At 39.5% G+C, this 13869-nt stretch overlaps 1 protein-coding gene across 1 annotated transcript in view; it reads left to right on the forward strand.

Annotated features, from left to right (window-relative positions):
• The window catches only part of commd5 (COMM domain containing 5), a 52781-nt gene that overhangs the window by 7512 nt on the left and 31400 nt on the right, over window positions 1-13869 (forward strand). The window contains exon 2 of the mRNA XM_051650441.1: window positions 9524-9684. Coding sequence (XP_051506401.1) covers window positions 9524-9684 — 161 coding nt within the window. The remainder of the gene's footprint in view (window positions 1-9523; window positions 9685-13869) is intronic.

The raw sequence follows: 13869 nt of genomic DNA on the forward strand, positions 1-13869 counted from the left end.
CTAGATTTGATCAAAAATGTCTTTTTTTCAAATAGTGATGGTGCTGTTTTTTTACATCAGTAATGTCCTGACTATACTTTGTGATCAGTTGAATGCCTCTTTAGTGAATTAAAGTACCAATTTCCTTTCCGAAACAGTAAAAGATAAAAAGAAAAACTTTTGGCCGCCAGTGTATATAAACTCAGCAAAAAAAGAAACGTCCCTTTTTCAGGACACTGTATTTTAAAGATAATTTTGTAAAAATCCTTTTTACAGATCTTTATTGTAAAGGGTTTAAACGATGTTTTCTATGCTTGTTCAGTGAACCATAAACAATTAATGAACATGCACCTGTGGAACGGTCATTAAGACACTAACTGCTTACAGACGGTAGGCAATTAAGGTCACAGTTATAAAAACTTAGGACACTAAAGAGACCTTTCTACTGATTCTGAAAAACACCACAAGAAAGATGCCCAGGGTCAGTGCTCATCTGCGTGAACGTGCCTTAGGCATGCTGCAGATGTGGCCAGGGCAATAAATTGCAATGTCCGTATTGTAAGATGCCTAAGACAGCGCTACAGGGAGACAGGAAGGAGAGCTGATCGTCCTCGCAATGGCAGACAATGTGTAACATCACCTGCACAGGATCGGTACATCCGAATGTCACACCTGAGAGACAGGTACAGGATGGCAACAACAACTGCCCGAGTTACACCAGGAACGCACAATCCCTCCATCAGTGCTCAGACAGTCCGCAATAGGTTGAGAGAGGCTGGACTGAGGGCTTGTAGGCTTGTTGTAAGGCAGGTCCTTACCAGACGGCAACAACGTCGCCAATGGGCACAAACCCACCTTTGCTGGACCAGACAGGACTGGCAAAAAGTGCTCTTCACTGACGATTCGCGGTTTTGTCTCGCCAGGGGTGATGGTCGGACGTGTATTTATCGTCGAAGGAATGGGCGTTACACCGAGGCCTGTACTCTGGAGTGGGATCGATTTGGAGGTGGAGGGTCCGTCATGGTCTGGGGCAATGTGTCACAGCATCATCGGACTAAGCTTGTTGTCATTGCAGGCAATCTCAATGCTGTGTGTTACAGGGAAGACATCCTCCTCCCTTATGTGGTACCCTTCCTGCAGGCTCATCCTGACATGACCCTCCAGCTTGACAATGCCACCAGCCATACTGCTCGTTCTGTGCGTGATTTCCTACAAGACAGGAATGTCAGTGTTCTGCCATGACCAGCGAAGAGCCCAGATCTCAATCCCATTGAGCACATCTGGATCCTGTAGGATCGGAGGGTGAGGGCTAGGGCCATTCCCCCCAGAAATGTCTGGGAACTTGCAAGTGCCTTGGTGGAAGAGTGGGGTAACATCTCACAGCAAGAACTGGCAAATCTGGTGCAGTCCATGAGGAGATGCACTGCAGTACTTAATGCAGCTGGTGGCCTCACCAAATACTGACTGTTATTTTTTTATTTTGACCACCCCCCATTGTTAAGGGACACATTATTCCATTTCTGTTAGTCACATGTCTGTGAAACTTGTTCAGTTTATGTCTTAGTTGTTGAATCTTTTTATGTTCATACAAATATTTACTCGTTAAGTTTGCTGAAAATAAAAGCAGTTGAAAGTTGTTTTTTTTTTTTTTTTTTTTTTAAGCTGAGTTTATATACTTTGTCTCCTCCTTTCTGCACTAGCACCTATACTACTCCAGCCACCTTGAGAGCTTGGCAAGACAACACTGTAGTAGATGTTGTTGAACTTTGTATGACAAATTGCTTGCTATGTTACTGCTATGTAAATTGCTTTGGACAAAAGCATCTGCTAAATGACTAAATGTAAATGTATGCTGCAAAAAACAATTTGCTAATTTCCTGAGAAATTGGTCATTGTGCTTAGATGTATTAAAAAAGGTATGTTTGCAGTGCAAAGTCTAAACTCAGTTCCTGCATTTGCAGTTTTGAGATTCTATCAGCAGGTGGTGATAAAGTCCATGTTTAAACTTTAAATACAGCGGGATGTCAAATTATGTCTATGACAGTCACTGTTGTAGCCATTTTAATTAAACAAATATTTATGAAATTTGTGTTAAACTATCTTTAGGTTACGGTTTATTTTATTATTGTTATGTTTATATTTATATTAGATTTTTTCAAGTTACTGCAAAAGGGGCTGGTGAAAGAAATTGTTGTAAAATTTTTAAAGATTTGTTTTTTCATTATTTTGATATTTTCGTTTCATTTGAAGTGTACTTTCAATTTATAAATATTTTTGGATGAGTTTTTTTGTGTTTCAATATATTAATTACATTTTTCAAAATCAAATCGACCGGTAATAGTGAAGTGCATTCTGATACAATCACTGTTAATACTAGCCATGAATAGTGTGTCAGTAGCCTAGAAGAAAATGATTAATACAGCCATTACCGATTTCTTGTCATCATGATCGGCCGATCCCGATACGATCATTCAAGCTTTACATAAGTTATTTGTAAGTGCTCTGTTGACTGCCTTTAACTGTTTTTTAAAGGTTCTTATATTATTTACAATAATGCTGTAGATTGTTTAAATTAAGAATCAAACAAACAAGCACAATAAATATTCATTAATATAGGCCTTTAAAAACAAGGCTTACACAAAACACTATCCATATTAGGATATAATTGCCTATTAAACAGCCTACAAGGCTTAATGTCAAACTGAAATTATGCAACTCACAGGTGTTTTAAGTTAAACTTATTGTCCAATATGTGACTGTTGACAGAAACTAACAAAAACAAATAGAAACACTGCATTCAAACTGCTCCTGAATTAACAAAATTGAGGAGTCTGCCACAAAAATGAACTGCAATCTTACTTAGCAAGGTAAAGTGATTAATAAGTTGCAAAGGCAGGTTTTTCTTTATGAATATCAGCATTTCTGTATTTTTTGGAGACAGTCTATTTATCTTATCCAAAATGTGTGCGGCCTTGCCGAATAGTCACTCGCTGTCAACATTTGTGCATGGGCCGCAAAGGTAGACCTGTGCTGCCTCTGCCAGAGCTGGGAACCACCCTTTATTCCTCTCCCAAAAGACCAGTGGTTCTGCAGATCTTGGGATGGCATGCTCAGAGGTACAGATTAATTTATTGTGATGTTGATTGACTCCCTCTGCAAGCATCACTGATATTCTTATAAAAAGTTGAGAGCAACACATCACTTTAATACAAGTGTCTTTCAGTACAAGACTGAGGTCAATTTTAAATTTACTGACCACACGTGCTGTCGCTTGCATTTGTTTACATTTGGTAACACACAAATCAAATCAAATCAAATCAAATCACTTTATTGTCACACAGCCATATACACAAGTGCAATGGTGTGTGAAATTCTTGGGTGCAGTTCCGATCAACATAGCAGTCGTGACAGTGATGAGACATATACCAATTTACAATAACATCAAATTAACACAACGCAATTTAAATATCTGTTATACATAATTAAACTCAACTTAAAACATCAAATTAACACAACACAATTTAAGCATCTGTTATACACATAATTACACTCAACTTAAAACATCAAATTAACACAACACAATTTAAGCATCTGTTATACACATAATTACACTCAATTTAAAACATCAAATTAACACAACACAATTTAAACATCTGTTATACATAATTACACAACTTAAAACATCAAATTAACACAACACAATTTAAACATCTGTTATACACATAATTACACTCAACAATATACAAATAATAACACTGTACAGTATACAATATGCTGTTTTTGTTTTTTTGTTTTTTACTATATAGATACACATTATTCAATAAAATTAAAAATAAAAATATATATAAAAAAAGTATATATATATATATATAGAATGTACAGTATTGTACTGTATTGACATTCAGGCTGTCGGTTGATAGTCAGTTGTTAAGAGAGACATAATATAATAACAGTAATATAATTTATGACAGTCCAGTGTGAGATAAAAGAGTAATAAAGTGCAGGGCTGATGTATTTTGATCGTGGGAGATCAAGAGTTCAGAAGTCTGATTGCTTGGGGGAAGAAGCTATCATGGAGTCGGCTGGTGCGGGTCCTGATGCTGCGATACCGCCTACCTGATGGTAGCAGTGAGAACAGCCCATGGCTCGGGTGGCTGGAGTCTCTGATGATCCTCCGAGATTTTTTCACACACCGCCTTGTATATATTTCCTGGAGGGAGGGAAGCTCACCTCCGATGATGTGTTTGGCAGTTCGCACCACCCTTTGCAGTGCTTTGCGGTTGTAGGCGGTGCTATTGCCGTACCAGGCGGAGATACAGCCAGTCAGGATGCTCTCCACAGTGCAGGTGTAGAACCGTGTGAGGATGTGGCGGTTCATTCCAAACTTCCTCAGCCGTCTCAGGAAGAAGAGGCGCTGATGAGCCTTCTTCACAACGACTTCAGTGTGGACGGACCATGTGAGTTCCTCAGTGATGTGGACACCCAGGAACTTGAAGCTGCTGACTCTCTCCACTGGTGCTCCATTGATGGTGATTGGACTGTGTTCTCTGTCTTTTCTTCTGAAGTCCACCACAAGCTCCTTTGTCTTACTGACGTTGAGGGAGAGGTTGTGCTCCTGACACCAGTGTGTCAGAGTGTGCACCTCCTCTCTGTAGGCTGTTTCATCATTGTCAGTGATCAGACCTACCACCGTCGTGTCATCAGCAAACTTCATGATGGCATTGGAGTTATGTGTTGCCACACAGTCATGTGTGTACAGGGAATACAGTAGTGGGCTGAGAACACAGCCCTGCGGGGCTCCAGTGTTGAGGGTCAGTGATGAGGAGATGTTGCTGCCTATTCTAACCACCTGGCGTCTGCTTGACAGGAAGTCCAGGATCCAGCTGCACAGCGAGCTGTTTAAGCCCAGAGCCCGGAGTTTCTCATCTAGCTTGGAGGGCACTATGGTGTTGAATGCTGAGCTGTAGTCTACAAACAACATTCTCACATAAGTGTTCTTTTTTTCCAGGTGGGAGAGAGCAGTGTGTATTGTAGATGCAATGGCATCATCAGTGGAGCGGTTGTTGCGGTATGCAAACTGCAGCGGGTCAAGATTGAGTGGTAATACAGAGCAGATGTAATCTCTGATTAGTCTCTCAAAACATTTGCTGATGATGGGGTCAGAGCAACAGGACGCCAGTCATTTAAACAAGTTATTTTTGATTGTTTTGGAACAGGCACAATGGTGGATGTTTTAAAGCATGTGGGGACTACAGACAAAGAGAGGGAAAGGTTGAAAATGTCCGTAAAAACACCAGCCAGCTGGTTCGCACACGCTCTGATGACGCGGCCCGGAATGCCATCTGGACCCGCGGCTTTGCGGATATTCACCCGTCGGAAGGATCGGGTTACATCCGCTACAGAGACGGAGAGTGAACTAACCTCTGTAGCTTCGGCCGTGAGAGCTCTCTCCGCGAGGGCGGTGTTATTTCCCTCGAAACGAGCATAAAAAGTATTTAGCTCATCCGGTAGAGAGGCAGCGGTGTTCATGGCGGAGTTTTTATTCCCTTTAAAGTCCGTGATGATGTTAATTCCCTGCCACATGCTTCTAGAGTTGGTGGTGTTAAACTGTCCTTCAATCTTGCTCCTGTACTGGAGTTTTGCTGTTTTGATAGTTTTTCGGAGGGCATAACTGGCTTGTTTATGCTCCTCCACGTTCCCGGAATTAAAAGCGGAGGTCCGCACATTAAGTGCCGCGTGAACATCGCTATTGATCCACGGCTTCTGATTCGGATAGATTCGCACAGTTCTGGTCGGAATCACTTCCTCTACGCACGTTCTGATGAAACACATTACGCTATCAGCGTAAAGCTCGATGTCGTCATCAGAGGCGGACCGGAACATCTCCCAGTCCGTGCGATCAAAACAGTCTTGTAGCGTAGAGTCTGATTGGTCCGACCAGCACTGGATCGTTCTGAGGGTGGGTGCTTCCTGTTTCAATTTCTGCCTGTAAGCGGGCAGAAGCAGAATGGAAGAGTGGTCCGATTTGCCAAATGGTGGGCGGGGGAGGGATTTGTAGCCATCCCGGAACGGATAGTAGCAATGGTCCAAAACCCGGTCCCCTCGTGTGTTGAAACTAATGTGCTGGTGATATTTTGGTGCGACTGATTTTAAACTGGCTTTATTAAAGTCCCCGGTCACAATGAACGCGGCCTCAGGGTGCGCGGTTTCCTGCTCACTTATACTCCCATACAGTTCCTTGAGTGCCCGGTCTGTGTCGGCTTGTGGGGGAATGTACACAGCAGTGATAATGACCGCTGTGAATTCCCTCGGTAGCCAGAATGGTCGACACAGAAGCATAAGAAATTCCAGATCAGGAGAACAGAAAGACTTGATGGAATGTACGTTCCTCTGATCACACCAGGATTTGTTGATCATAAAACATACACCACCTCCTCTAGTTTTACCTGAGAGGTCTTTCGCTCTGTCCGCTCAGAGCATGGAGAACCCCGCTGGTTCAATGGCTGAGTCTGGAATCTCCGCAGACATCCAAGTTTCCGTAAGGCAGATAATGCAGCAGTCCCTCGTCTCTCGTTGGAAAGAGATCCGCGCTTTCAGCTCGCAGAGCTTGTTATCCAGAGACTGAACATTTGCCAGTAGAATAGTGGGTAGCGGGGGTCAAATTGCGCGGAGTCTTACTCTGATGAGAACGCCGGCTCTGTTTCCCCTTTTCCTCCTGCGTTTCCGCGGCCGTGCTGCCCAGACAAAGGGCTCCGCTTGCGTGTTTGTAAACAGCGGGTCGGCATTGAGGAATGTGAAGTCCGGTTTTCGGTGTGAGATCGCTGAACCAATGTCCAAAAGTGTTTGTCTGTCGTAGACAATAAGGCAGACAACATCCAAGACAAAAAACATAAGAATTATAAACAAAACAAACAAACCATTGCTATGTTGTGTCGGAGCTCGCAACGCAGCAGCCATACTCGGCGCCATCTTGAGTCCATTCATCCCACTCAGTTGTATATGGGTTTTACTGTTAACCCTTTAGACCTGCTCTCAATGTAATAGTATATAAAAGGGCAGTTTTATTTTAATGCTATGACTTGTAGTAAACTGTAGTTTTAAATTATAAAACCTAATGTCTGCTTAAGCTAAATAATTAAAATAAGTACATTTTTGTTTTTGTCATTTAATTTTTTTTCCCTATGAGCTGTAATTAAAATAAAAACACTCATCTTCATGATGTCCATCAATAGTCACTTTAATTTTAATTCAGCTTGAGCAGCACAGCTAAAATACTCGCGCTGAAACTGCTCACGTGCTGCCTCCTGCTGACGCCCTGCTTCTACTTCCGATGTAAATACATCTGAAATACGCACTGCTTCTGTTTTGTTTCGGCATGCGGTGTTAATCAGGCATTATGTTCCATTTTTGCACTTTTCATTTATGTCATAGAAGAGCTACCATTGCCTCATCAGTGCTGACATCAAGTCAGGGAAAATAGAAACCTGGCAGCCATTATACTGTAGTGGGGACTTCTTTTCCCTTGCCAGCCGTAGTATTTGCTCTTTTGTTCTGTAGTCAAACAATGATTGGCCTGGGTTTACCATCTTAAGTCTATGTAGAACTTCTGTGGGCTCTATCAATTTGTATGGGTTTATAAAAGTGCTCTTTTCCCAGTATCTCTGAAAGCAGGTTGGCCATGAAATCGCTTGGTCTACCACTCTCCATTTTCTCCTTGATGCCAACATTTCTCAAATTCTGCCGGTGTGAATGTGCCTCCAAATCATCAGTCTTAGCTTGCTGATTTTTTTTTTAATCAGTTGCCAAACTGAGGCACATTCTCTCAAGTTCCTCGTTGCGACTTTCATGTGATTTCATGGCTTACTCAGTTGTCGGTACATGGGTATTAATGTCAGGAAAGTTCAGCTTTCAGGCTTGATATGGACTTATTAAGTTCGGCAAACCTTTTATCCACCATGGGATTCAGTGTGCTAATAGCTGCCAAAACGTCATCCCTAGTTGCTGAACTTGACGTTTTCTTGGCCGTCATTAGCTTCTCGCCCTTAGTGTCCATTGTGTTTTTTGAACATTCAATTGCATCGGCTCCTCCAGGCCCCTTTTTATTTAAAAAATTGAAAGTTTTCCTTTCCCTGACTTCGTCATATTGCTAATGGATTTTAAGATCTACACTGGCAGCCAAAAGTTTGGAATAATGTACAGATTTTGCTGTTTCGGAAGGAAATTGGAACTTTAATTCACCAAAGTGGCATTCAACTGATCACAAAGTATAGTCAGGACATTACTGATGTAAAAAAAACTGCACCATCACTATTTTAAAAAAATCATTTTTGATCAAATGTAGACAGGCCTCATTTCTAGCAGCCATCACTCCAACACCTTATCCTTGAGTAATCATACTAAATTGCTCATTTAGTACTACAAAATCACTTGCCATTATATCAAACACAGTTGAAAGATATTTGATTCATTAAATTAAGCTTAACATTGTGTTTGTGTTTGTTTTTGAGTTGCCACAGATGCAATAGACTAGCATGTCTTAAGGTAAAAAAAAAAAAGAAACGGCTTTCTCTAGAAACTCATCAGTCAATCATTGTTTTGAGGAATGGAGGTTATACAGTGCTTGAAATTGCCAAAAAAAACTGAACATTTCATACAAAGGTGCACACAACAGTCTTCAAAGACAAAGGACAGCTGGCTCTAACAAGGACAGAAAGAGATGTGGAAGGTCCAGATACAACTAAACAAGAGGATAAGTACATCAGAGTCTCTAGTTTGAGAAATAGACGCCTCACATGTCCTCAGCTGACAGCTTCATTGAATTCTACCCTCTCAACACCAGTTTCATGTACAACAGTAAAGAGACATTGGACAACAGATAAATGGAAAAGAGTGTTATGGATCTTTACCCCATTGAGCTTTTGTGGGATCAGCTAGACTGTAAGGTGCGTAAGAAGTGCCCGACAAGACAGCCACATCTATGGCAAGTGCTACAGGAATCGTGGGGTGAAATGTCACCTGAGTATCTGGACAAACTGACAGCTAGAATGTCAAGGATCTGCAAAGCTGTCATTGCTGCACGTGGAGGATTTTTGATGAGAATTCTTTGAAGTAGTTTAAAAAATTTTTCAAATTGTAATTTTTCACGTTATTAATGTCCTGACTATACATTGTGATCAGCTGAATGTCACTTTGGTGAATAAAAGTACCAATTTCTTTCCATAAGAGCAAAATCTGTACATTATTCCAAAACTTTGGCCACCTTTGTGTGTGTGCGGGTTCGTATTTATTTATTTTATTTGTTTATTTATTTATTCATATTGCCATCTGGCCATCCCCATTAAAACAAATTCCAGAAGAATCCTGTCAGTACTAATAACTATATGATGAACTTTTCCTTTAAGTGTATCTTGATGGCTAATGATCTGTGTTGTTCTGTGTTTTTTTTTTTTTTTTTTTGCACCTGTTACAATTTCCACCACAGTCATGTGACAATAAATATTCTAATCTGTTCTGTTTTGTTCTGTGATATGCTATTCTCTTTCAGCTGTGGTGAATGCTGTTGCTGGTCAGGAATGCAGTGATTCTATGAGAGTGATTTCAGAGAGTGGTTTAATCTCAGAGGAAAACTTTAATCATGTGGTTGCTGGACTGTATGCTCTTCTGAAAGAAGCTCTGCGTCTGTCTGCATCTTCTTTAAAACAAGAGGTTTGACAATTATTCTCACTCTTAACCAATGGCTGGTCTGTTTTTTGTTCTGTTTATTTACTAACTACTAATGTACTGTGCAACAGCAGAATCTCAGTGTCTTTCAAAAATAATTCAGACCCTTTACTTTTTTCACTGAATTTCACTAAATAATGGACCCTATATTGACATTAAGTTAAATGTAGTTATTTTTATTTCAAGCACTGAAACAATTTTTTTTTAATATTGATTTCTGCTGGAACATTCTGATTAAAAAAGCTGATTTCCTAAGTATTCAGTTTCTTCATTTTAAAGGGGTAATGACATGAGGGATGGCATTTTCCTTGATCTTTTGACATATAAAAGAGTCACTGTACAATAATAAAAAATAAAAAAATACTTTAAGTTTCAGAACTCAAAACTTCCTCCTCACTGCAAAGAGCATTTGTTGAAACCAAGCTGCCAAAAATTGTGATGTCACACTGTGATAGACATTTGTGGTAGATATTTGCATCTGACTGCCTCCACATCAACACCTACTTATCACCAGTGGTGGGTAGAGTAGCCAAAAACTGTACTCAAGTAAAAGTACAATTACTTAAAAAAAAAACAAAAAAAAAAAAAAAAACTAATTACTCAAGTAGAAGTAAAAGTACTAACATAAATAATTACTTGAGTAAGAAATTATCCAATTAAAAGAGTGCTCAAGTAGTGATTAACTCGTTACTTTCACAAATGACATAATAGACGTTAACTCCCCTATATGCCATTTACATACAGTTGTAGCCAAATACATTTAAACTCAGTTTTTCACAATTCCTGACATTTAATTGTAGAAAACAAAATCCCTGTTTTAGGTCTGTTAGGATCACTAATTTATTTTAAGAATGTGGAATATCAGAATAATAGTAGAATGATTTATTTCAGTATTTATTTCTTTCATCACATTCCCAGTGGGTCAGAAGATTACATATGCTTTGTTAGTATTTGGTAGCATTGCCTTTCAATTTTTAACTTTGCTCAAATGTTTTGGGTAGCCTTCCACAAACTTCTCACAATAAGTTGCTGGAATTTTGGCCCATTCCTCCAGACAGAACTGGTGTAACTGAGTCAGGTTTGTAGGCCTCCTTGCTCGCACATGCTTTTTCAGTTCTGCCCACAAATTTTATTTTGTGATGGACACTCCAATACCTTGACTTTGTTACAACTTTGGAGGTATGCTTGGGGTCATTGTCTATGTGGAAGACCCATTTGCGACCAAGCTTTAACTTCCTGGCTGATGTCTTCAGTTGTTGCTTCAATATATCCACATAATTTTCCTTCCTCATGATGCCATCTATTTTGTGAAGTGCACCAGTCCCTCCTGCAGCAAAGCACCCCCACAACATGATGCTGCCACCTCCATGCTTCACAGTTGGGATGGTGTTCTTCGGCTTGCAAGCCTCACCGTTTTTCCTCCAAACATAATAATGATCATTATGGCCAAACAGTTACAGTTTTGTTTCATCAGACCAGAGGACATTTCTCCAAAAAGTAAGATCTTTGTCCCCATGTGCACTTGCAAACTGTAGTCTGGCTTTTTTATGGCAGTTTTGGAGCAGTGGCTTCTTCCTTGCAGAGCAGCCTATCAGGTTATGTCGATATAGGACTCGTTTTACTGTGGATATAGATACTTGTCTACCTGTTTTCTCCTGCATCATCACAAGGTCCTTTGCTGTTGTTCTGGGATTGATTTGCACTTTTCACACCAAGCTACGTTCATCTCTAGGCGACAGAATGTGTCGTCTTCCTGAGCGGTATTATGGCTGCGTGGTCCCATGTATACTTTCGTACTGTTGTTTATACAGATGAACGTGGTACCTTTAGCCATTTGGAAATTGCTCCCAAGGATGATCCAGACTTGTGGTGGTCAACATTTTTTTTTTTCTGAGGTCTTGGCTAATTTCTTTTGATTTTCCCATGATGTCAAGCAAAGAGGCACTGAGTTTGAAGGTAGGCCTTAAAATACATCCACAGGTACCCCTCCAGTTGACTCCAGTTAGCCAATTAGACTATCAGAAGCTAATTGACTAAAGGCTTGACATAATTTTCTGGAATTTTCAAAGCTGCTTAAAGGCACAGTTAACTTAGTGTATGTAAACTACTGATCCACTGGAATTGTGATTATAGTCAATTTAAAGTGAAACAATCTGTCTGTAAACAGTTGTTGGAAAAATTATTTGTCATGCACATAGATGTCCTAAAAGACTTGCTAAAACTATAGTTTGCTAATATGAAATCTGGGGAGTGGTTAAAAAATGAGTTCTAATGACTTCAATCTAAGTGTAATCTTCTTCAACTGTAATACACATTTAACATGTATTACAAAATTATTATTATTATTATTATTATTATTAATGGAAATTCTGTCGTCATTCACCATCATGTTGTTCCAAACCCGTATGACTGACTGACTTACATGCAACACAATGAGATATTAGACAGAATTTTTGCCTGAGTCACTATTTACTTTCAATGAATGTTTTTTTTTCTCCATATTTTGAAAGTGAATGGTGAAGACTGTCGGTCTCTAACATTCTGTCTAACACCTTTTGTGTTCCACAGAATACAAAGGGTCATACTGTTTTGGAACAACGTGAAGGTAGGGAAATGATGATGGAATATTAAATTATGGCTGAGCTATCACTTTAAAAGTTTAGTTCACCCAAAAATGAAAATTCTCTCATTTACTCAACCTCATGCCATCCCAGATGCCATCCCAGATGTGTATGACTTCCTTTTTTCTTCAGAACACAAATTAAGATTTTTAGAAAATATTTTAGCTCTCTAGGCCAAAATTTTGATGCACCAAAAAGCACATAAAAGCAGCATAAAGGTAATCCATAAGACTCCAGTAGTTAAATTAATATCTTCAGAAGTGATATGATAGGTGTGGGTGAGAAACAGATAAATATTTGTCATTTTTTGCTAGAATAACCAAAAACACAAGAAGAAGAATGTGAAAGCGATCTGTTTCTCATCCACACATTCTCATATCACATCACTTTTGAAGATATTGATTTAACCACTGGAGTCTCATGGATTACTTTTATGCTGACTTAAATGATTTTGCTTAGCTTTAAAATGTTGCCACCCATTCACTTGCATTGTATGGACCTACAGAGCAGAGATGTTCTTCTAAAAATCTTCATTTGAGTTCGGCAGATGAAAGAAAGTCATACACATCTGGGAAGGCATGAGGGCGAGTAAATAAGATGAACTATCCCTTTAAGGGCTCTTGTCAGATCTGGATGATTTTGTCAAAAAGAAGAGGGGTTTGGAAACATTTCTAGTAATTATTACAGTGAAAACTTGAAAATGTCCCACAGGGAAATATAAATCAAAGTAAGATCATGCTTTATTAATGCCTATTTTTGCTATTTCATAGCTTTTAAAGTGCTGTGTGGATTCTTATTTCAGTGTAGTTACAGTTTTCAGTGTCAAAAGAATTTAGATCATTAGTTCTGTACAGCAGTACTGACGCTCCCTAAACCCAGAGGATGCAGCCTGCGTAGGGCACAAACCCCGGTCGCGGAACACTCGCTGTGTCTAAAACCACCCCATCCACTATGTATTGCATTATTTTGGGTGTCCACCATTTTGTAGGATTGTCTGAATTCTGAGTGAGCCACTCGTTCCTTACTTTTTACTCATTCTTACCCACAATGCACTCTAATTTCGAGTGTACATTCAATGTACACTCGACGACGGTTAATTGTCTATAATCCCCCATGGGGAAGATGTACGAGCTGGGAGTTTACTGCTTCCTTCACTCCTGCAATGTTTTCTTTCATGCTGAATGTATTAAATTACTTTTTGACAAATCATTACTTGATTCAAATAACACAATAACATATAGAGAGGCAAAACATACAGATACATTTTAAAATGTAAACTTTATTTGATCAAATGTGTTTACTCTTTATATTAACATACAGTATATATTAAAAATAACAAACAGAATGAAGATTTATTGTATTAATAAGAATAATAAGTAAGGCCCAAGTATTTTAAAAGTTCATAAGTGACATTGTTTCTGTGACAGCCCCAGAGCTCCGACACTCGGTGTGTACGTCAGTGTCCGAATTCACTCACTAATTTCGTTCACTCACTGCTGAGATATAGTGCACTCACTACCATTCACTATATAGAAAATAGTGAACGAGT

Source organism: Myxocyprinus asiaticus, chromosome 22 (assembly GCF_019703515.2).
Source record: "Myxocyprinus asiaticus isolate MX2 ecotype Aquarium Trade chromosome 22, UBuf_Myxa_2, whole genome shotgun sequence".
Classification (NCBI taxonomy): domain Eukaryota; kingdom Metazoa; phylum Chordata; class Actinopteri; order Cypriniformes; family Catostomidae; genus Myxocyprinus; species Myxocyprinus asiaticus.